This window comes from Centropristis striata, chromosome 16, assembly GCF_030273125.1.
Source record: "Centropristis striata isolate RG_2023a ecotype Rhode Island chromosome 16, C.striata_1.0, whole genome shotgun sequence".
Classification (NCBI taxonomy): Eukaryota; Metazoa; Chordata; class Actinopteri; order Perciformes; family Serranidae; genus Centropristis; species Centropristis striata.
In genome coordinates, this window is record NC_081532.1 from 29,248,753 (window position 1) to 29,274,369 (window position 25,617).

Sequence of the window (25,617 nt, forward strand, 5' to 3'; positions counted from 1 at the left end):
AATAACAAGCGACAACAATAACTCAATGACAGATTTCAAGAGAAGCAATATGGCAAGATTGTTTTTGAACAGAGGATGTGTTTGTGGGGATGGAAAATGAACTCGGGGACATAATATGCACCTTTTGAAAACAAAATAATTTATATTTTCATTATCTGAATTTGTTTACCAAATGTGGAGAAAAGATTTCATTTTTTACAACAGCCATTCCACGTCAAGTGACGATGTTGATGTAATTGTAACCTCGAACCGAAGCACTTCTAAAGTTAATACAAGCTGGTAAATGTGTAATGCACGTGGAGTCTAATGCTGTTCAGCCATTACACATACTGCACATAATGCTTCGATGAGCACCGCACAAGATGCAACGTTATCGTCAGCATCAAACATCAATCAATGTCCTCATCCCTTTCACTTCACCCATAACATCAACCAACACTGGAACCTGAGTAGATAGCAGGGAAAACATGGTCCATTCAGCAATTATTCACAGAGTCTTGGACTAATGGTGCTCTGAATGCACAGACACAGCAAATGTAGGGAGTTAGTGGACCAGAAGTAATGGCCCCATACAGAGCATGTGTTTTTCTATGTGTATGTGTGTTGGTGGGGATGGAGATGGGGGGAAGAGCATCATCTATAACTGATTCACAACAAGCAAAAACATGTCTAATTATGAATCCAGACTACAACTGTGGAGACCAATTCACTTTCCCCTCTCCACCCTCTCTCCGCCTCTCTTTCTCTCTCCCCCCTTGTTCCCTCCCGCCCGAGCCGGGCTCCATATCAGGCAGATGAAAACATAACCTGTCACATTCCATCCCATTAAACCAGCTACCAACCATGTGGTCTGCTCACATGGAGGAGAGAGAGAGAGACGCGGAGAGAGCGGTGCATCTGGGTTCACTCAGGACTGATGAATTATTCACAATCTTTATGCTAATGTCATTTTAATGTTAAAATACTGACAGATATGCAAAGAGAAACATAGTGTATGAGGTGGTATCCTCACTATAAACTTACACTACACACACATATACAATTGCATTATATTTCTTACATATCCATACTGCACATACTGTACACAAATATAAAACATGTAATTATCCTTTGCAATACCTAATGCATTAGAGAGCTCTGACTGAGCCCCCAGATCTGTGCATTAGAGGTTTTTTTTAATGTGAGTCCATCAGCTGCCATTTGATGTCAGGCAGAGCAAGGTAATGACAGTGCACTCACTTGCACAGTCATTAGCCCCGCTTAATGCTGGGAATTAACACAAATTAAGTGAAGTTAAGTACATGCATTAGAGGAGCTTGTTTGGGGAGAGCTTTTCACTTTTTCTGCCTAGAGCTGGTTGTTGCCTCACATGCTCAGCAGAGGCCTAAAGCATACACACTTGTATCTGCCTTCAACTGATAAACTACCTACAGGCCAAGTGGTAAATTCATTGAGGACTGATTATCAGGGAGAGCTAATGGAGCTCTAAGGACACCTAGTGGTCACACCAACACCACTGATCCATAAAGACCAGAGTTAAACTTGGTGGAAGGAATAGGACAAAAATAATGCTGCTTCTGGATTTGGTGGCTTAAAAGTGACAGCCTTAAGAAAGGGTGTTCTCGGTAAAAAAATTAACTATTGGCTTTTGTTTACAATTTAGACATATATTTCCCAACCCTGGGTCTCAACCTATTATATGTTTTTAAGGGGTACGTATTATGAAAAAGTACAGGTCTCACATTAAATAAAACAATAATTTACCCTTGTCACAAAAGGTGCTCTGATGTTCTTAGAGAGCAAAAATGTCTGCATCAAAAAACGGTCATAAAATTATATATTCATTTTATTTGACACTTTTACTGAGTTAAATACGATAACCAACTTTGAATTATTTTCTGTATGCTAAATGCTAGAGGAAGTGTATTTTTCACAGTCACTGTCAGTGATTAGCAACAACATTTATTTTGATGCAGTGCATCACACACAGCAGTGCTCCATAATACATTAGAAATAACCCCAGTGGACACCAGGAAAATAGCATGTATTGGCCTCATTGGACAAACATGAGAAAATGTCTGAGAAAAAACTAAAACTAGAATTTTGAAGCCAGGGCATCAGATTGAAAGTCTGATTTAATATAATGCATTATTTTATGCTGGAATGTCTGTGCGATTAAAAAAATGTGGTTTGTATGGAGAGTCCTTAAGGGTCTGTATTGCATTAACATAGCCAAAATGATCGAAAGACTAATAATTAAAGTAAAAAATGTCCCCAGTAATGTTGTCCAGAACAACAGTAGCACAGTGAAAATTAGAATGGTGTTCTTTACCAGCCATAAAACATTTATGTGTCAGTTAATTGATGGACCATCTAAATCTTTTCACATGGAGTTGTTTTTATCATACAGTGATCAGTTCAGTTTTCCCAGAATGAGAGGGTTTAGAATATATGCCTTGTTTAAGATTTAGACCGATGTTTTTATTAACTGCAGGACTACTAGACTAAACTGACAGGAAGTCAGGAAGGATTATAATCTCATATTTAGCAGAACTAATAAAATAAACATCAAGTGGAGTAGGTTCATTTCCAGTTACAGCACACAGGATTTGACTATTAGTCGAAACTGCGGTTGGCTTTTCGAAAAGAGGCTAACATGATGAAACTGACAATCTCTAAAATCCATTTGGACCTTATTCAAGATTACATCTTTATCTGAGTGACGGCAGATTATTGTCCACAGAGAGGTGTGCTAAAGCTGGATTATCCACTTGTTGGGTATGCGTTTGACCCCGTGGAAGCAGCCTGCCAGCCTCACACGCCCTTACATCTGTGGGTGTTTTTTCGCTTGTTTGGGGCCAAGGATGGGATAGCAGTAGAAATGACACCAAAACCTCTCATCCTCAGATTACCATGGTTAGTGATCCACATATGTGGATAAAAAATAAGGTCACAGTCATTATAAATGCATTTGAAAGGGATGCACTACATGCAACATTCAATTAGCCTAATTTTCTTTCACCACAAACCTGTTTTAGAGTGACCAAGGTGATTTATTAATATGTAAACAGCAAATAAATAAATAAAAAAAGTTAACAGAAAGTTATTTTTTTAACCATATTAATAAAAAAGATAAAGGCACTTGAATTGCCCTTTATTCTGACTGCATTAAATATGCAAATGTTTGCATATGTTCATATACATTAAGGCACATTCACAAAAACACCATTATAGAGATATGTCGACCTAAAATATTATGATACATGACCACAATGCAGTCAGGGCAGTCGCATGTGTTCACCTTTCACCAGAGTATGCTCCATCTCTTCTGGTCGCTACATGGGTGGAGGTTTGCCACCACTCGGAAATCTGGAAAATAACAAGTATAAAGTAAAAGTCAGAGTGTATTCTGTAATTATTCTGTAACAAATCTGTGAGATTTAGAAATGCATAACCATATCTCTTAAATTATAAATTTGGATTTAACCTGCTCTCTTGCTCCTGGCTGGGATACGTGATGATGACTCTGTTCCCGTCATGGAGTCCCGTGGTTGGCAGGTTGCTTCCTGTTCTTCGAATGTGTCTAAAGCTGATGTCAGCCTGGCCGCTACGGGCAGCACTACCATGCTTGTGCTTCTTGTCTGGATTGGGAATCAATACAATGAGTCGGTCAAAAAGCCAAGTGTCAAATCAGTGGTCCACTTAAAATGACTTTCTAAAGTGGAGTTGTATGAGGTACTTATCCGTAGTCAGTGTATTATCTACTGTAGGTGGTGGTTGGCACGCTCCCAGTTTGGAGAAGCGGGCAGGAGTGCTGACATGGAAGCTAAGCAATGTACTGCTGTAGACAAAAAAACTGTATGCTATATTTACAATATTTTCACCACTTTACCTTGCTGTCAGACAGCCCTTCAAAATCAATGTAGAGAGGACTAACTTGCTATGCTCAAGTCAAAGCCACCAGACTCCTTTGACAAAAACTCTAATTTTACCAACAAACAACAGAACATTGGAGTTTCTGGACTACAGCTGCCTCAATCAGTTAGTTTGTTTGTGTTATTGTGTGATATTTGTGTGATACAAAACTAACCCTTTAAAACACCAAAATCACACAATAACACAAACAAACAAAACAATTGAGGCAGCTGTAAGCCATCAGCTCTTTTGTTCTGCAAGGTAAAATTATTGTTTTTGTCAAAGGAGTTTGGTGGCTTTGAAGAGAGCTTAGATAATGGGGTCAGTTCCCACTGCATAAACATATATATATTTTAACTATAGCATACACTTGTACTTATACCTGATATTATTTGGGGCTGCCCCCATCCACAGCAGTACATTGCTGAGCATTTGTGTCAGTGCTCCTGCCTGCTTCTCCAAAAAGTCGGGTGTTCAACCCCACTTTAAAAAAAATCAAAACTCTCTATTACACAATACAGTTTTCAGGTATATTGATAGATTAGAAAGTGCATCTTTATCACTATATCAAAACGAAGAAAAACAGACTGTTTCAAATAAAAGCTTTCTGTTCTGCCAAATCATATTCATCAAGAAACTAACAATCTCCCCGAAAACGCCACACTCACGCTTGTACGTGTAATGAGATTGGGCCTCATCCATATTACTTGGCAGGATATCGTGTCCATGCATGAAGTTCTGCAGTCCTCCACTTATAGTAATTCCTCTGAGAGGGGTGCTTCGAGGCATGAGAGGTAGCAGTCCAGGGAGGTTTATTTCAGTGGTAGGGAGAGAAGCTCCAGGGTATTGGGAGCATTGCTTTAAGAAAAATATTGAAATGGAAGCATAAAGAAGAAATCATTAATATTGCCTTACACTATTGCCTTAAAAACAAAGCAAATATTCAAATCAAAGTATTTCATCTACTGACATTTGCATCCTAACCCTTCAACAGTTTCTCTTTTCTCTATTTTACTGCAGTGTTTTCACTCCTTCGACACACTTGGCAGGGGATCGGTGAGTTGATTGCTTATTGTTCCACATATATAAGCATCATATAGGGGTAAAGTCATTACTACTCATCAATAACAATGTTCGAATTCAAACAAAAGGAGAGGCACAGGCATAAACTGACAGCTACAACAGAGATGGCAGTTACGGGAGTCAATAGGGGGAGGTTTGAGTCTGTGTTTTAATGAGAAAAACCTAGGATCTCTGCTCTGTCATTTCTACATCTATGATTAACAAGCAGAGGGGGTCGTGTTGACCTGGCTAATAGGGGGTAAATCCACTGGTGCATTATCGGCCGGGCACATTTCATCTAATCAGCAGGATGATGCCAGCAGGCTTAGGCTGCTTTTAATTCAGAGCTGCAGGAGAATTACTGCCCTGGTCTCTCATTACATGAACATCAAATCAGTCAGATTGAAAGAGTTTGATCCAGGCTTTTTCTCTCTTTTTTTTGGTGGCTATGGTTTGGTCGTTGACATTTTGATTCTTTTATATGCACTACATCTTACCTGACAGGAACAAGGTTTCTATTAATTTGTAGTTCATACAAAGAGCAAAGTAGAGTGCTAGAGCGTTGGAATGATAGATTCCTTTTCTGCAAACTGACCTTATTCCTTACCTACAAACTGATTTATAAACTGAGGTTACATGTCACACTCTCCTCAGCAGAATTTTATGTCCTAACCTGAAGGGAATAAATTGTTATAAAACCACACTCCAAAAGAAGATGAAACCTTAAAGCTACAAGAGTTTTTAACTGGTTATGAAACAGTCTTGATTTAATTCAGATGGTTCTATATAAGCAACTTGAGCAAATGAGACCATGAGAAGATTGGCTTTTTTCTATATAGTTATTCTTAAGATCGGAAGAGCCTACATTTACATTTTCCAAGGCGAGGTTTGGCAGTGAGTATTATTAGCCAGTTTAAGGAATCGGGATATATTTATTTTTAAATTTATTTTGGTATATTTTGTGGTTATGTCTGATACTGGGACAGGATCAGCAAAGAGGAAAAAAGAAGAAAAACTCTTAAAAGCGGAAGAGCATGTTCGAAAACATGAGTCAACCTTGGCCAATCATTCAAAGGATGGAGAGAGTTGTCGGATTTAAAAGGATTCAAAACCAAACCTGAATAAACCGAACCTGAATTAACCCTGTTCCTCCTTGACAGGTATGTAACATAACGTCTGTTTTGTTGATTAGATAAATAGTAAGACATGTTTTTACATCAAAATATGAATGAATGTTTGTGGCTTAGACAAAGTTTACTTTGTTTCAACATTGTCATATTACAGATCCATTACATTTAAAAAATCCTTCGCTCCTACAGCCATCAGGCTGTCTAACTCTAATTCTTCCAGAGCTAACAAACTAACTGAATTTCCCCTTTGGGATAAATAAAGTAATTTTTGATTTTTTGATTTTGATTTTTATCACTATGCATCGTGCAAACAACTGTGTTTTAAAAGATGTAGTATGTAGTAGTAGTATAGTAAGTAGTATTAAATATAAGTTATGTCTTTCTTGTCCATTACTTCCAAGACAAATGTATGTGCTAGTCAGATCAAGATCTTTAGGGTTAGGGTTAGGTTAACACAAGGCGGTGGGACTCATGGCAACACTATCCCTTTTGTACCCCCAAATCAAATCAAAGTTCCTTTTAGTTACTTTAAAGGAGTCACACTTATACAAACAAACAAAACTTCTGCATACTGCAATACTGCAAATACCTTTGTGTCCTCAATGGTGGCTATGGTCCTGTATGTATGTTTATATATAGTATGTGTGTTTCTGAGTCAGTATGCATGCTGTGTGGATTCTCACTGATGGATCGGCACTGAGGAGCTCAGCCCTGGTCTTTTCCTCCAGGGTGACCATCACTCCATCCAGGACCTGCAACTGGGACAGACGGAGCACTATCGCTGGTCTATGGAGAGAATTCTTGGCCACCTGGAAGGGGGGAAAAAGCAACCGTTTGTTAAAACAACTTGGTGATAAATTATAAAAACCCAGCAGTTTTAACTACAGGGCATCGCTGAAGCTTTCTCTGGGACATCTGGGATAAATATGATGCTATGTGGGTCCCAATGTAGTTATCGTGTTCCCAACAGTGACCCAGCTGACAGCAGCAGATAGCTCCCAGCTGAGGGCAGGGTACAAATTCAGCCTGTCCAGTCACAGAACTTCATGTTCCTATAGGACACTGCTGCTGTGAAGTTGTGAGTGCATGCCAATGGATGTCCAGTGGAGAGGAGGAGACAGACTCTGGCGAGGGAACATGGGTGAGGTAGCAATCTCATGCTGTCAACAGCAGGAGGTATTGTCTCCAGGGTGGCTGATGGCCTCTACCCCCTGGCAGGATTAACCCCCCCTATGGGAAGCGAAGGGGGATGGGGTCCAGCAGTGTAGAGGCTACCACAGCTGAGCATTGCCCCATGGACGATAGTGAGGCCCTGGGCTGCAGGCTCTGCTCAGGCCTGATCCATGAGCTCCAGATGGGTGATGTAACCGGGCCAATAGCGCCCTGCCATTTGGTCAACGGATTTGTCTCTGATGCCGGCCAGTTTGAAGCACAGCAGATGGCCCATCATGTAATCGCTTAATTTGGAACCATAGAGTTACACTGGGATAGTGGTTTGGATTGTGCAAGTGAGAAATTGAGCCTGTGAGTGTGCTTTTGATAATTTGTTTGCAAGTGAAAGAGTTCAAAATGTCCTGTGACTGACAGCTAGCAGATTAGTGGTAGGACAGACCATTAATATGGTAATATATATCATATTACTTCCTCTTGTGATACATTATCCATACACCCGCGCCCAATATATAAATATTATTAAAACGTGCAGGCGTTCTAAGCGGATTCCCCACCATTTGAGTTAGCAGAGTCACTACTTCATGACTACTTATGGTGTCATTTGCTCATCTCAGCTGTCAAATTTCTATGAAAGTGACACCACCATGCAGTGAATAAGTCCCGTTTTAGGGGTATTTTCCCCATTTCAGTTGCACAAATATAGTGATATATTGTATATTAAAGTTTTGCAATGTTTCGACTGTTGCAGAATCTCTATATTGTGAAACAATCGCTATCATGGTGTCATGATAGCATCGCATTGTGAGTTACTCTGGGATTCTCACCCCTGCAGTACTTCACATCACTCGGCATAATACAATATCAACCTTGGATGATATTTTTTCACATCACCTCATTGTGATTTATTCACAAATATCTGTGACACTTACAGGATTGCCAATCACAGACAGCTCTGTCAGTGCAGGAAGAACTTCTAGTTTGTCCAGCTCTGTGACGTCCTACAAAAAGCAAAGAAACAAAGATTATGTTAGACTCTTTTTCATTCACTACCCCATCATTTCACTTTTCATTCCCACGTGTTGTAACCTACTATGTGTTGATAATGGAGACATATGCATCAGAGCTGAACCTTTCATAATTTTGGTGTAGGGAGGATGGAAGCAGCTGATGGGAGAGATTACATGTGTGAGCTCTCATTAATCTCATGAGAGAGTTTGGGCACGCAACAGGGCATGGCTGTGTTTTCTCTCACTCCCAGGTTTATGGCTGCACTTGGCTGTGATTCAAAGACGCCCCCACTGTGAGAACTGTTGTACTGGGATGATTGCTGTGTTTTATGTCTTAATTGAATGCATAGAAACATTATGATGGGAATGGAAGAAAGAACTGGCAAACAAAAGTGCAAATCACTCTCCCTGGGTGAGAAGCAGATGCAGACTGAGAAGCTGATTACACGTTGTCCTGATTGTTCCCCCTCTTTCTTCATACACATGGCCCTGACCTTCAATCAAACTTGATTCTCTTTAATGCTACCCCTCGCATGCCACAGTAGGGTGGTAATAACTCATGATTACTATACTTCATGTCTTACTTTGCAAATGCAGGGAAAAGTAATACACATTGAATAAAATACATTCTTAAACATCCGACACATTTTTTCATATGAACCAATCAGTAAAAATTGGTGTTAAATCAAAAACTGCACAAAAGCTTACTGTGACCTTGGTGGTCAGAGAAAATCACTGTGGTTTTAAGTCATTAAGGTACTTTCAATGAATATCTGAATATGCAGTTTTAATAAAAAATCAGAATATACGCATTTAAAAAATCCAGCATGTGAGGAGACTACTGCTGCTGGAGGAGAATACCTGCAGCTTGTTCATGCCAAGAAAGAGCTTGCGGAGCTCAGTCAAAGGATCTAGATGGTTGAGCTCCCGGATACGGTTCTCAGCGAGGTGCAGTTCTAGCAGGACGTTCTGGGATATGAAAGAGTTATCGGCCAGAGCTTTGATCCGGTTCCTGTCCAACACAAGCTCTCTGAGCTGGTGAAGCCCCTCCAATCCTTCCACCTGGCTGATCTCATTACCTAAAGAGAGAGAAAGCCTCAACCAATGGAAAGATATCTCAAACAATACCAATTGTGCTAAAATAAATTGACTGCCCTGAATTAAGTGTTCCCAAACCAAGGGACGGTTCACCCCAAAATCATAAAATATGTGTTTTTCACTTAGCTGTAGTGCTATTTATCAAACAAGATTTTTTCAGCGTGAGTTGTCGAGGAGATGTCTGCCGTGGAGATGTCTGCCTTCTCTCCAATATAATGGTCCTATTTTCTTTCTATTGTAGTTCCAACATTAAACTGCTCACAACAAGATCTACAGATTATCTTGAGTAAATGGGTCACAATTTCTGGAAAGAGACATTTTTCCACGCTTTTCAAATGTATCTGTTTGTGCTTCCAGCAACACCACTGCCAGTTGCATTATATTGGAGAGAAGGCAGACAATTTTCCAGCCCACATCTAAACCCTCAAGTTGCAATATATAGACACACTTCTTTATTTTTTGTCAAATAGTTATGTTTATTTAATTAGTGGAGCTACACCACAATATTTCCATGCATCCACTGGTAACTGCAGAAGTACCCCTGATTGGGATTCGCTGCCCTAAACAATATAAAGGCAGCATTTAAAGACAACATTAAAATTTGCTGGGTATTTGTTGGGTGCCTCTGGTGTAAAAGGCACTGAAATTACGGAGACAGCCTCGAAAGGTTTCTAAGCAAAAAAGGAAGAATGGACAAGGAAGGTCGGCTTTGTGTGACAAATCACCCTGACAAAGCAAAACTCAATCAAAAGCCATCAAAAGCTGTTGAAAAGAAAGTCAGTCGTTCTTTTCTTCAGGTCTCATCTCCCACCTGGCCTGCAGTCTATGGGAGACTTTGCTCTCAGTGCTTGTCTTTTTACAGGCTCTATACACTGTTCTTTTAACAGGCTTTGTTAGGGAGGGGTGGTACGTGAACCATACATACCTTGCAGGAAGAGTGCTTTAAGATTGGTGAGCCTGCTGAGCTGCAGATTGGCCATATTGGAGATGCCATTGTGACTCAAATGCAGCACCTCCAGGCTGCCCATCAGTGGCTCCAGGCTGCCAGTGGGCCCAGCTTCCCTTAAACAAAGTCACAGAAAGACAGTTTGCAGCCTCTGTGGTTAAATGAACATCTCTGTCTCCCTCCTGTTGCCTCATTTAACTGGTGAGACCTCACAGGCACAGACCTCCTAAAGGCAATCACACTCAGGGCATACAAAACCAAGTCCTGTCACAGCACAGCTTATGTTCTGGTTTATATTCAAGGAAAATATTATTGGAAGATTATAATCATTATTCCCACGATATACTGACACTTAATAAATATAAACAAATATTACGTTTTTTCTAGGGAGGACCACTAGAGAAAATAAACACTAACTTTTAAAAAAAAGAAATGATATTGCAATATCTTGAAACAATTAGCTTTTATTATAGGCAACTACTGTGACAAAAACGATATGGTATCTTACACTATATATTATACTTCATACTGAAATGTGCTTCATCATACTATGGTACATTATACTTATTTGTAAGTCTTATTGCATGATATACTATATTGGAATAATTTTGTTTTTAGACAATCCTCTGTTAATTGTTGTTTCATTTCCATTGTTTGTCCATGTTTGGAAGAGATTGATGAATAAAGTTTTGAGAAGATATACACTTTATCTATCAATAATAAATCACATTAAATCACATAAGTCACAATCATTTCATGGAAAGAGGTAAAAAAAATATTTTATTCCAACTTCATGAGCGACCGTGTATTTCTATTTTGCTATTTTTATACAGGCAACTCTAAGAATCAGCACATATTATTCTGGTGTAAACTATTTACATAATGCTAGACACACTGCTGTTATTCACTGTGTCACTTTACCTCGTACCTTGTCCCTTTAACTTGTCACTTAACCTGTAACTGTCTTTAATTGCTCTTGTATAGTTTGTATAATTGTTGCATGTAATTCTTATTTTAATCTTAATTTCTTTTAATCTTTATTTATTTTTAAATCTATCTATTTATATGTACTTATTTCTGTCTTTGTGCTGCAACAACAGTTTAATTTCCCCCTCTGGGGATCAATAAAAGCTTATCTTATCTTCGACAGTTTACACATTGGATGGTCAGTGCTGCCCCCTAATGGTGACAGTCTAGTCTACACATTAAGTTGAAGGTTATACCTCACACATGGCAACAGTTTGACAAGAAGTGTAAAAATACATGAATTACTACAATAAGAGCCGTGTTACCCTTTTCCTTTGGATGGGCTCTGCTGGCCGTAACCACTGGAGTGAACCTTGCTGTAAAGTATCTGTCTGTTTGTCAAAGGAGCCAGTGACTTCTGTCTGGGCAGGATGGACTCGATGTGGTTGTAGTTCAAACACAGAGCCTATGAAGAAGAGATAATACTTGTCAATGGCACAGGTGCATCTAAAGCCAGGCTGTCCAAATCTTAGGGCTTTTTATGACAATTTTCTTGATATTTAAACATGATTATATAGGGGGTGCGGGTAAATAGATCACAGAAAGCAGATGTAAATATCAATGTATTAAACTGCACAAAGTTGGGGAGTAAACCCAATAACAGAATAAAAATAGAATAATTATTTGTTGGGTTGTAGCTATCTTAGCCTATTGATTTTTGACATTCAGTGTGATTTGTACTTTGATGTTTGGCAGGTAAATGAGGCCTGAGAAAGAGGTGAGGTTGTTGTGGTCTAAGTTGACACTGCGCAGGCTACAGAACAGGTCCGCTGGAGACAGGTCAACCATTCTGTGAGGGGAAGAAACAGACATTTAATTAGTTTCTTCTTTCAAAGTATCACTATAATCATGCTCATTTTGGCCACTTGATTGGGAACACCTTTGTAGCACTGGGTTGGATCCCCTTTTTGCCTTCAGAACTGCCTTAATTCTTCATGGCATTGATTCAACGAAGTGCTAGAAACGTTCCTCAGATTCTGATCCATATTGACATTGTAGGCATTTTCACCAAAAAACTGCCTCTCACTGCAAATGTTCTCTTTTTTGGACCATTCTCTGTAAAAAATCTTATAAATTCCAGTTGGTCAGCAGTTTCTGAAATTCAACCATGCCATGTTCAAAGTCAGTTAAATCAACGTCTTCCCCCATTTGGGTGTTCGGTTTAAACTTTAGGAGATCATCTTGTCCACATCTAAAGGCCTTAATACATTGAGTTGTGGCATGTGTATGGCGACTAATAAGCAGTTGAAGCGGTGTACCTGATAAAGTGGCCGGTGAGTGTATGTCAGTATAGCCAGGCTATTACCTTATAGAGCAGGACTGCAGAGTGAGGTAGGTGATGTCTGTGTAGTTTGTGTGGCCCAGCTTCTCTGCTACCATGTCAGAGGTTAGCCTTCCTCCAAACATGTCCTTTGCACTTTCACACTCAGTTACCTCCTAGAGAAAACAACAGCAAATACAAAACCCTGGATATAAACATGTAATCATCACTACAATGTCTGAAAGGTTCAACTGGTTGCCGTTGTCAGTACATACCACTGCAACGCCGTCCAGAGCTTTCAGGGAGCTTAGGTGGAACACCGCATATATCCGATAGTTTTCCAGCTTCTCCACCAAAGGATTCCCATAAAGATCCAGAATGATGAGGTTTGCTAGTCCCTGAAAAGAAACAGGAGCATATGAACTTAGACAAGATGGAAAATAGTGGGAAGATCTGAAATCTACTGTATTTATTATCTCTCCCACATGCCTTCAGATAGTAGATGTCTCGTGATGTAGAAATGTGATTGTTGCCGATGTAGAGCTCAAGAAGGGAGCGAGCTCTGTGGATGCCATGCAGGGAACTGATACAGTTGTTCTCCACAGACAGAAAGGACAGGTTGGGCAGCTGATCGAGGACTGAGGCATCCAGACTTGACAGCTGATTCCCATCTATGCTCAGTTTATTGAGGCAATGCAGTTTTGATAGGCCTGAAAGAAGAGCAGGCAAGGGCAGATGTATCAATAATGATGATTAGTGCACTATTGGTCTGGCTATTTGACTCGAATAAGAAGCAACTATTTTCAGGGATATCTTAGTGCTGTAATTCCAACTTCATTGTAAAGTTGACTGTGTGACCAACCACTGAGTGTGCTTAAGTTGTTGCTGTTGAGAGAAATCTCCTCCAGCTTCAAGCAGCTATCAAGACCCTCAACTTTAGAAATATCATTATCATTAAAGGAAGCCCAGCGAAGGTTGACCAGCTTATTGAGATTGATCAGTTTGGAAATCCTCTGGCTGTCAAGGTTCAGGACAGTGATCTGTTTGATATAAAGACATAATGTTGAAATTATTACAGTTGTTAAACATTTTTCTAAAAAATTACAAATTAGGATTTTAGAGATCACTTTTTAAGGGAGAAACCCTTTAGCTCACCTTAGCAGTCCAGTCTGGCTCCAGCTCTCGGTGGAGGCCCCAGGGTGCAGGACTGAGACGACACAGGAGCTGGGCTGTTGACAGCAGGCTGAGACTGCGGGGACGGCCACTGTTGGTACGTGAGTGAGACAGAAGAGATGCCTGCGAGCAGAGTGTCAACAGGCGTGATTGAATTACAGTACATCCTGAGAAACACAGGTGGATGTTAATTAATAAATCAACATTAACCCATATGCATCCTTTTGTGTGTCTGCTTCACAAAACTGCCATAAAATGTATATCTATATATAGTTTTCCACTTTAACTGAGTGAAATCTTTGAACCAACCTCAGTCCTAATTAAAACTTTCAAATATTAATTTATTTTAAGAATATTAAGTATTTTAAATGCCAGTGAGTTAACATATTGCCACTGTTGTCATAAAAAAAACTCACAAAAAATGTGGTTATTTTCTGTATAGAATGATTTGCAACATCAAAGATTTTGAGGCATTTTAGTACATGCAGTCTCACACCCACAAAAACTTTCTAGTGTTATCTTAAAGGACAAAAAGCCCCCCTTTGTTTAACTGCTAGAATAATATTATATTTTAATATGATTTTCCACTTTGACTGAGTTACATTTCTTACCAACATCTGTCTTGACCATAACTACCATGCTTAACACACAAAACTGGGCTGCTTAATTTCTTTTTTACAGTCAGGATATGTCAGGGATTAGCATTAACATTAAATTTTATGTGTTGCCTCAAACACTACAGTTCTCCATAAGTCATTAGCAATAACTCTTGAATAACAGAAAAATAGCATGTATTTGCCCAACGAATGAGAAAATGGCTCAATCCGGTGAAAAATGGTAAAAACAAAAATTCTGAAGCCAAGGCTCTAGATGAGAAGCCTGCTATAAGACAACACATAATTTCATGCTGTAATAGCTGTCGGATAGAAAAATGTGGATAGAACGTGTTTCATTGGGGACATTTTTGTCCTTAAGACTCTGTGTCTGTATTTTGGCTAGACAGTTTATAATAGACCTATTATGGGAGCTGAGGTTGAACTTTCAAAGTTCAAAAAAACATAAAAAAAAACAGCCCCTCTTACTCTTGCCATATGCTTTTGCACAGCCAAAATGATCAAAAATTATAGATCAAACAGGCAAAAATGTCCCTAGTGAGCAACAAGGATCAAAATTGACAAACAATGATTTCTGTAAAATCTTAACCTGGTTAATTTTGGATCCAGCAGCCATCAGAACAGCAAAAGCAGCCTCCTCCTCTGTAACCATTATATTGTCCAGGTGTGTGAGAGTTGCTAGCCGGCCCAGTATGGTCACTCTGACTGCTTTGGACTGAAAAAAAGAGAGAAAATCTTCACTGTATATGCTCCTTGTACAACATATTTATTCAATTTTATATGATAACAGCACGCACCCTGTCCCAGGGGTTGTATCTGGTGTCAAGTTTCAGCAGAGCAGGTGTGTGTTTTCTCAGCACAGCAGTATCTTCTCTGGCGTTGGTCAGTTTGTTCCAGCGCAGGTCGAGCTCTTTGAGCTGTCCCAGCCTCCTCAAGCCTTCTAGGGTCACGAGGCGATTATAGCTAGCGTCCAAAAACTCAAGGTTGGGCTATGATTTAGATATGAGACAATAGATGTTAAATAATTCATCTTTATGCTACGGTCCACAACACAGTCTCTGCATTTGTGCCCTACTACCCAATTTCATTCAATATTATAGAAGCAAGTTACTATGAAAAAGCTTCTTTTGTACGACTTATGTCACTTGTGATTAGTTTAACTTCAATAATAATATATTTCAATTTCACTTCTACCATGTGAGAAATGTCATCCAGGTGTGTGAACTCATTGAAGCTGATGGTAAGATGCCGCAGAGCTGTGAGGCGAGAAATCTCTTTTATATTCCTCAGACTGTTGCCATGAAGATTCAGCACCTGGAAGTTCAACACATCAAAGATTATTGTGAGTGCATGGAATGATTTCAAATCTCAAGTTGTTACTGAAAAGCCAGAATACTTACAGTGATTTGACTGAGGACATTGGCTCTGGCCACATTAAGCAGAATTTTATCATCCAAGCTCAACAACCTGGGCTGCGGCTTCAGCACAGGTTCCATGTTGAGGACTTCCCTGTCCAGGATGATGTCGTTGGACGGCGTATCATCTCTGCCTATGCTGTGTGGCTGCTCTTCTTCCTAGCAACAAAGAGTATCAAAAGGTCTAAGGTGTGTAGGTGCATAATGGGAGTCAGACTTTTTATAGTAACATAAGCATGATATAATGTAACATCCACCACCCACAACATCCTGCACAATTTCATGCTTGTATCTTGTGCAATTATATTTAATTGCACATTTTTCCTCTAGCAACACACCATGTGTGTATTACAATATCCTGTGCAATTATCCATCATTGACATATCTGTATAAATGCAAAGTGTATTGTTTATATAGCTACTTGTATTTTGTCTTGTTGTTCTTATTTCATGTGTATTTTTATCTTGTATTTATCTTGTTTCATTGTTCTATATCTCTTTTTTCTTTGCTTTTTTGTCTCATACACTGCTTTAACAAGTAAATTTCCCCATTGTGGGATCAGTAAAGTCCATCAGATCCTATTTAAACTATTGAATTGTAATAGGTGTTAAATTAAAATTAAATAGTAAAACATGAAATCAAATTAGGAAAACAGGTATGTAGCTACGGAAGAGGTACAAAATAAACAGCATATTGATTTATTATCTGTGACTTGATGAACTTTGATCACATGAAAGCTCAGCATGACTAATCCTTTTTTCGCTATTATGATTTAAGCACTAAGGGGCTGGCCAGTCTGACTCTAACATTCTGCTGCCTACATTCAAGACTTATGCATAAAAGAAGCTTCATCTATAACATTTTAATGCCATATGTATAATGGCACATGAAAACCAATTAATTCATTACCCTGGTGATGTATTCAAAGTAAATGATGTACTCCGGCAGGACAAGCTCACGGTCAAACACAAACCATTGTCTCCGTCTGGGACCGCATTCAGGACCAGTGTGTGTTTTGGTGGAGCGAGGTCTTTCTAAATGAAAAATAACCCGAAGATGCATGAGGTGACATTTTACAAATATTGGCAAAAAAACAATTTTTTTCATATTTTAATTAACCGTGTACCTTCATTCATTGCAGTTCTGTGCTTTGTGTCCACATTGCGGTACACAGAGCAGGCTCTCGGGTATCTGCTTCTGTCGAACGGCTCCTTCTCTTGGATTGGCATGCTGTGGCCCACAAACACTTTGGAAATAATAATCTGACCTACAGACAAAAAACATTACCATTTTAGCTATTGAGGAAAGAAAACAATAGTCACAGCTAAGAGTAAGCAAACTAACTTACCATGCCTGAAGGGGATCGTGTCCGTGCTGTGTTTGGAATCACCTTGGCTGGCCTGGCACAGTGTGTGCTCAATTCTGGGCTGCTCAGTCACACTCAGGCTATTAGATAAAGGTATGGCACCCTCTCCTTCTAAGGCCTAGTTCATAGTCAACAAGGTAAAAGTCAGAAAAAACTCAGAAGAAATTACAGCTCCAGTTCTGTTGCATAGCACTTTTCCTTTGTTCTTATTTATCATTTGCAAAACAATTGCACAGAAGCAATTGTTGGCAATAAAGTCCCAGGCTCCCTTTAAAAAAAGATTTAATATGTGTAGAAAGAAAGAAAATAGACGCAAGTAAAGAAAACAAGACTCTAAGGCAGCAATCATCAACTGGAGGCCAGTGCTCCCAGCATGGCCAGCAGAATAATAGCCTGATGAATTCAGAATATGTGAGGACATAAAACATGAGTTCTGGTATTCAACATATTTACAATGACCTTTCTGTAACCATGGTTTTGAGCCATCACCCCTCGGTGAATGGCCTCCTTGGCGGAAGTCTGAGAGCATTTTCTAGTTAAGTATCTAGTTATCATACTGGATGTTTATTAAGAGTCTGTTGACATTGATATAAGCAAATAAAAATAGCTTGAATTTCGTAACAAAGAGAAAATATCAAACAATGAAGGCTAACCAGGCATAAGTACATTATATTTTCTTTATTTGAAATTCCGGCCCCCACTGTGTCTGCTTAGAAATAGTCTTGCCCTTGCACAAATGTAGATGATGACCCCTGCTCTAAGAGATAAAATAGTGCAAATAGAAAGATAAAATATAGGGATACAATAAAACACTTATAAAATATAAGTTTGAGTTTTGCAAGTGCAAATTGATAAAGTGAATGTAAACATATGTATAAACCGAGGTGTAAACAATAAGTTAAAGAACATAAAGTAAAGCGACTGTTAAAGTGATTATCTCAAGAGTTCAAAAGTTTGGTCCTTGGGGTTCAGGTTAGTCTCTCTATTATCCATTGCTAACTGCTTTATAAGTAAACATAATTTATGAAAAATGATGGGACTGAGTGTTATTTGGATATGGAAAGAAGACACACACCTTATATTGTTCAGCTGTTTTGAAGCCTTCCTCTAGAATGCACAAAATTTCCTCCTTCTCACAGTTTTTTTCAGGGTCAGCGATGTAGAACAAGTGCTCCAGCCGACGTCTGTAACTCCTGCTTGAAAATGTTTAATTAAATACAAATTCTAACAATGGATGGCCCTCTTACAATGATGAGAATAGTGATGTTATAATCACATTTCACACTGCAGCAAAATTTAACTTACTGTGAGGAGATAGCAGAGTCTTCACTGGCCAGAAGGGTGTGAAGCTTGTCCTCAAAGCGAAGCCTCAAAGCACTGTTGTGAATACGGATAACTCGGCTGATCTTAATGCCAGTGATGTTGTAAACTTTAAAGTCTGAGTGAGAGAAGCGGGACTGCAGGAGGTCGCAACAGGAAGTGAACCTGTTGGGTGCAAAATACAGAAACGAGGAGTGACTGGGTGTCTGCTTTTAATTTGTCCTCCTGTAACTATGAACTTTGCAATGGCTTTAATTGTATATGACCCTTAAGCCTCATTTAAAAAAAAATAAATAAATAAAAAGTAGATCAGATTTCCTTTTATTTGAGAATAAAATGTCGGCATAAAAAAAACTACCATAAAATATCACCCTTTGAATATCAGTTTGTTTACATCCTGCCACAGTGTGAAAAACAATGAAAAAAATGTCTGGGATATATCAATGATAATATAATATTGATTTTGCAGTTCTCCATAATAGTAAAAAAAAAAGAAAAAGTAAAAACTACATTTTTGAAGCCAAGCATCTAGACAGAATAATAGAATGCATCATAAATCAATGCAAAAAACCCCACCTTGTAAATAGAAGTTAAAACATGGATACAATAAAACATTTATAAAATATATGAGGTTTGCAGTACTTGCAAATTGATAAACTGAATGTAAACAGAAATGCTGTAAATGTATAGCCTTTAAATAATGAGAAGCAATAAATATATACGTATATACCGAGGTGTAAACAATAAGTTAAAGGATGTAAAGTTAAAATATGTAAAGCGACTCTGTTCAAAAGTTTGGTACTTGGGGTTTAGGTAAGTCTCTATTATTCATCCTTGCCAAAATTATGCAAAATGAATTGACACAGTCAAAATTATCGAAAGAATGAAAAATGTAACACTGTCCCTCAGGATCCACAAGGGTTAATAATCCCACGTACGCACCAAGGGTCTGTAGAGCAGCCATCTTCCAAACGAATATTTCCAACACTTTCTAGTTCCATCAACAGAAACTGGACAGTATATTCCATCTGGTTTGTGGCTTGCATCAAATCCCGCTCACACCAGGCTTCAATCCTGAATGCAGAAGAGGGAACCATAAACCATAAACCATGAAATGATATTTGTATGTTATTGAAAAATACATACTCATCCAGTCTCCTCATCCAGAGCACCAGTCTCTCCCTCAGTGCTTCAATCTTAATGAGTATTTTGTCTTCTGTGGCGGGATCACGGCTTATGTCAGTGTTTGGGTCACTTCTGTCGGCTGAACCATCAACCAGGTGGCTCAATCCGTCCTCCAACATGCAGGCAGACTTCTTATAACCAGTCGGCACCTTGGAGAGCTCACGTTCAAGCTGCATCCAAATGAAAACAGCTCTTAACAACAACCTGAAGCTGAATATCTGTTTTTATTACAGCCGCTAAAATGCTAAGATGTTTTGAAGGATTGTACATACACTCTTGAGGGCATGACTGAGTGTTCGGATGCATTCTTCGGGTAACTGTAACATAGTTTTCTTCCTCTCTATTAGACTGATCCGCATCTCTGCCAGGTTCCTCTGAGCAGTGCGCACACGCATGTTGTAGTACATCATTTTCTTCATTACTGTCGACTAAAAAAACAGGAAAAGGCAAACAAAACACATAGATGCAACAAATAACAAAAGTATTACTTTTTATAAATACAGCAATTGTTCAAACCTACAAAACCTCATTTTAAATTACTCAATATCAGTGGTGGAATGTAACTAAGTACATTTACTCAAGTACTGTACTTAAATACAATTTTGAGGTACTTGTACTGTACTTGAGTATTTCAATTTTATGTAACTTTATCCTTTTACTCCACTACTTTACTTTACTACTTTACTATTTGAAGGCACATATTGTACTTTTTACCCCACTACATTTAGCTGACAGCTTTAGTTACTTTTCAGGTCGAGATTTAACATAAAAAACATGATTAATTAAAAGTGATTAGACATTTTTTTAATCAAACCTCATAACAGTATATTAAAGATGATTTTTTGGGCATTTTCATGCTTTATTGAAAGTGATAGAGTGAAAGCGGGTGATAGAGGGGAAGACATGCGGCAAAGGGAGCTCAGGCCGGATTCGAACCCGGCTCCACCACAGCAAGGACTCAGCCTTAGTGGTAAGCGCTCTACCAGTGTGAGCCACCGGGACGCCCCCATAACAGTATATTAAGTAGTTAAAATGAGCCCTGTCTTTAAAAATAAAACGTTTACATAAATACATCAATAATAACAATATATTTGGATTAAATATACCAATCTGAGCAGGGCCATTCTTCAAAATGATTACTTTTACTTTTAATACTTATAGTACATTTTGATGCTGATACTTTTGTACTTTTACTTCAATAAGTTACTTGTATTGGAGTAATTTCACAGAGTGGTATTAGTACTTTTACCTAAGTAAGGAATCTGAATACTTTTTCCACCACTGCCCAATATCTTAATAAGGTTTCCAAATATGAAACGTTAAATGTATCAAGCTAAATTAAAATGAAATGTGGTCCTGCTGGTTTTCTCAGTACCTCAGCTGCTTCCTTGACTTGCTTGCTCGAGACGTCATAGGTGTCGAGTAGCTGGAGGCCTGGCATGTGGTAAAGGACGTGTGTGGCGTAGTTGCACAGCAGACACACTGGGTTCGGGGTTGACGTGGGGTCCTTCAGTGCTAGTTCTCTCAGATGGGGTAAGTGGGCGATCAGGGTCAGCTCCTGTTACACCAATAACAACAGTACACCAAGGCGAGGTCATCAACAGGGTTTCTCTTCATTTTAAGGCTCAAGTGTTTCCTAAAAACACTGTTTTTACAGAAATACATTGTACAGTATTTTTTATTATTTATTTAACCTTTATTTAACCAGGGAATATCCCATTGAGATTAAGAACCTCTTTTTCAAGGGAGCCCTGGCCAAGAGGCAGAAAACACAGAATACAGTTACATATTTACATAACATACAGACCTTAAACAAGTCATGAGAAACAAGTGAATGTTATGGAATTGGCCTCAATAACTCTTAGTTTGGATTTAAAAGTGCTCAAAGAAACAAATTCAGTTAATTTCCATTCTTTCTGGCACATATATATTTCTGGCATTATACCAAATATAAGGAGGAGCTGTTTTTTTCTTTTCTTTGCAGAGTAAACAAATGCCCTTTTACCCAACTCCGTACGAGCATAAGGGACAGAAAGCAACAATTGATCTTGTGAACGAAGAGAATAAGATCCTGCATTTCTCACAGTAATTAAGCTGCAAATGTAGAAAACGCTTACAGTAATAACAGTTACAGCAACCAACTAATCAACAGTTGGTACTGACATTTCTGTATACTGATGTGTACTGTCTAGCTATACCCTAATTATAATTTGAACTACAGTAAGCTATACTTCATTCAATAAAATCTGGTAAATAGCAAATAAGCTGTCTGTTATTTTATATTAATGGAATAATTATTTAAAAAAATGTCAATTAGATGGTTGTCTGCATGAGAAATTTAAAAGAGAAAAAAATACTTAACATAATTAGAAAAATCATACGTTTATAGTGATCATTATAAGAGGAATTCCCTGTATATAAAAATTACTTTGTTATAAAAAGAAATATTTCATTTGTGCATAGTAAATATGAGACAGATCCCTTTAAAGGCAAACACTTTTGAAAATTGCCATTTCCTCCTCCATGCTCATCACATATCAGCTAAAAAGAAATGTCACAGAGTCATGGAAAAGGATCAAAGATCTTTTCTTTGATTCCACAGTAGTTGCAGCATACTGGGCACTCTATAATTGCATTCCTTAAAGCTCAGCTGGGTTGGGAGAAAAAGTGGATTGCAAGAATATGGTCATGGGGCTAAATCATCCAATCAAATCGAGAAACAGAATGACCTTGAAGAAGACAATGACAAACCCACGAATCACAAAAAACATGCATGTATTTTAAGATCTTTTTCAATGCAGTAATGGATGTATATCATCAGATCCTAAATGACATTAATTGAAATTATGCTTCTTAATACCTATTTGAATGTCTTGTGCAGCTAGCCCATTGTGGAATTAATTGAAAATCTGAACTGACCCCGATGTTTCACAAGAATTTGCAACAGCCCTTTTCAGACCAAGGACTTTAATAAGATTTTGCAAATAAGAAGAAAAACTTTATATGTGAGACATTTCAAAGCACATTTCTGTTTTAAACTCACCTTAAAGGAGTTGATCTTGTTTCCGGACAGATTAAGATTCTGAATACTGTCATTAGGATCAAGGCTATGCCCTTTAAAAGAAGTTAAAAAGTATTAGATTTGTCTTTTCTTCAAAACAGCTCACGGAATCTCAATCAAACTTGGCACGGAAAATAAAGAGGAATTTGAAAACCTACCAATCTTTTCAATGTTGTTGTCAGCTAGGTTTAATTCTTTCAGGTTTTGAAGTGTGTCTAAGCCCTGTAAAAGACAACCTATCAAAAATAGTGCTACTTTGACCAAAATGCACATGTCATATGTGTAATTAGATAGATAGATAGATAGATAGATAGATAGATAGATAGATAGATAGATAGATTTACAGTTCAAACCTGTATCTGAGCTATGCAGTTGTTGTTGAGCCACAACACTTCAAGGTTGATCTGCAATTCTAAATTCTTTATTTCACAGATCTGATTATCATAAAGGTAGAGTTTTTCTAGTTGTACACAATTCTGCAGTCCAGATATTCCCTGCAAAATAAAAGATATAACACATATTGTTAAATATATGAACTATATTAACTTCTACAGGATACTGTTTTGCTGTTCTAGGAACCTCTGCAATAAAACAGTAAGTTGAAATCACTCCCAATACAAAACACAGAAATGTTTCATCAGGCAGTACATTCTGTGTTATTGTTAACAGCAGAGCCAATTTTGATCATTAGAAATCTCAGCAGCATAACAACTTACTGTCAGCTGGCATTGGACTACCCAAAGCTCCCGTAGGAGAGGACAACACTCAAGTCCTTCAATGTGTTTCACATTCTGGCCCACAATAGTAAGCTGGCAGAGCCTCGGGAAGAAGGAAAGCCCAACCATGCGGGGAAAACCAGAGAAGAAGATCTCCAGGGAGCTGACGTTGCTTCCTTCTTGTGCAATTTTTTCATAGGACACTCCATTTACCATGCACTGTTGAGAAGAATATTCATGTGATTCATCATTTGGAAGAAAAAGAGGGAGTGTAAATAATAAGAGAAATATATAAAATTAAAAATATATACACTGCTACATTTCAGCTGACGAATTAAACTGTTGGAAACTCAAGTATTTTCTTCTAAAGCCAATTCATACTTCTACTCCACTACAATGCAGATATAAATACGGTGCAGCTACAAGTGCAGCTGAAACGATTAGGCAACTATTTGATTAACAAACATTTCATGGTTCAGGCTTTTCATATGTGAGGATTTGCTGCTGTGCCTTTATTAATTATAGTAATAATAATTTAAATGTATTTTGAATAATTTTGGTTGGGAAAAAACAAAGCAAAAAAAAGTGTGAAGGTGTCACTGTGGGCTCGGCATTTATTGAATGTTCACAAACTAAAGAATTAAGCCATTGATCGGGAAATAATCAGCAAATTAATCCATAATAAAATAATCAGTAGTTGTAGAATTTTAGGTATAGACAAAAATCTGCTCAGTGGTGGAATGTAACTAAGTACATTTACTCAAGTACTGTACTTAAGTACAATTTTGAGGTACTTGTACTTTACTTTAGTATTTCCATTTTAATGAGAAAATAAACTGCTGCTTACATAATTGTATCAATAATAATAATAACCTAAATAATAATAATATATTTGAAATATATTTTACAATCTGAGTGGGTTCATTCTGCATAACAAGTACTTTTACTTTTGATACTTTAAGTTCATTTTGATGCTGATACTTTTGTACTTTTACTTCAGTAAGTTTTGAATGCAGAACTTTTACTTGTAGTGGAGTAATTTCACAGTGTGGTATTAGTACTTTTACTGAAGTAAGGGATCTAAATACTTTTTCCAACACTGAATTTGCTTTAGTAATAATAATCCAATGGTATAACAACAGTACTTTTAATGCTTGAAGTACACTTTCCTGACTACATACTTTACCTAATGAATGCTTTTAATACAGGACTTTTACAAACAACATTTTTATTAGTACTGAATTCTATACTCACCAGTTCTTTGACCACCTCCTCGTCACCGCGGTGCTTTTGTCTCTCACTCTGTATCATAACTTTTCTGCCTGGAAGTGTACTGCAGCTGGCATAACGCTAAGTACAGCAGTTAGTTCGCAGTTATAATGCACATATCCTACTTATCTGTAGTCATAGTCCATTGAGAGACTGAAGAAGTTATGCTAATTTACCAGCTAGCTTGCTAAGGCGCAGTTAATGTAACGTTAACTCTGAGCTCATGTCAGTTAAAATACCAGTATTTACATAACTTAATATGTCAAATTTAACCTTACATGGCAGACAAAATAACCGTTCTTTGACACGACGAGTTGAATGATACTTCTGCGGACTTCTGCGGCTACAACACAACAACAAAGTCAACACTGTGGCGATGTTTGGCATCAGTGTGTCCAGGCAGGAGAGGAGCGTCTGGTTGCTAGGGAGCCATGTTGAAACTTTTTTTCTGTCCTGCTGATGATCATGTTTCAGAGCTACCACAAGAGGGCGCCACGCTGCAAGATACATTTTTAGAAAAACCATAAAACACACACATTCTAGATTTATTTTTAGGCACACTTTTATAATAACAATACACTTGAAATTCTAGCTATTTAAAAAAAACAACACATCTTCAGTTCGTGTTATTGACCTGGACATTCCGCCATCTTTATCACGCTCTATTTGGACACGGCGTCCAATTTCACTGACTTATCTGGTCACTGCAGCCTGTTTCACCACACGAAGCATCATTTCTGCTGCCATTCACTTTATCAATGTCAAAACACCGGACTTCATTTATACATACATGTATATAAAATGCCTTTCATATATGACTCTGCCCCAAATAAAGTGCCAACCCTGTAGCCTGGCGGACACCATGACGTCACCGCTGGAG

At 38.2% G+C, this 25,617-nt stretch overlaps 1 protein-coding gene across 7 annotated transcripts; it reads right to left on the minus strand.

Moving 5' to 3' along the window:
- Positions 1-909: 909 nt before the first annotated feature.
- Positions 910-25,528, minus strand: lrrc9 (leucine rich repeat containing 9). 7 transcript variants are annotated; one of them, XM_059354001.1, is made up of 33 exons: positions 25,372-25,528; positions 24,723-25,234; positions 23,469-23,687; positions 23,106-23,246; positions 22,911-22,974; positions 22,735-22,805; positions 21,067-21,249; positions 19,964-20,119; positions 19,653-19,861; positions 19,449-19,580; positions 18,492-18,671; positions 18,262-18,382; positions 17,169-17,304; positions 16,947-17,087; positions 16,730-16,854; positions 15,806-15,979; positions 15,600-15,719; positions 15,203-15,394; positions 14,995-15,120; positions 13,774-13,914; positions 13,481-13,658; positions 13,108-13,328; positions 12,894-13,016; positions 12,664-12,794; positions 12,039-12,147; positions 11,624-11,763; positions 10,311-10,447; positions 9,149-9,366; positions 8,210-8,278; positions 6,791-6,916; positions 4,584-4,773; positions 3,488-3,641; positions 910-3,369 (listed from the first exon to the last, which is right to left on the minus strand). In XM_059354001.1, the coding sequence occupies exons 2-33, from the start codon at positions 24,777-24,779 to the stop codon at positions 3,336-3,338; spliced, it is 4,518 nt and encodes a 1,505-aa protein (XP_059209984.1). In that variant the 5' UTR covers positions 24,780-25,234; positions 25,372-25,528; the 3' UTR covers positions 910-3,335. The 7 variants fall into 7 exon arrangements, with proteins under 7 accessions (XP_059209984.1, XP_059209983.1, XP_059209987.1 ...); XM_059354000.1 differs by having other exon boundaries at positions 25,350-25,528; XM_059354004.1 differs by having other exon boundaries at positions 24,723-24,818; positions 25,016-25,528.
- Positions 25,529-25,617: the final 89 nt, after the last annotated feature.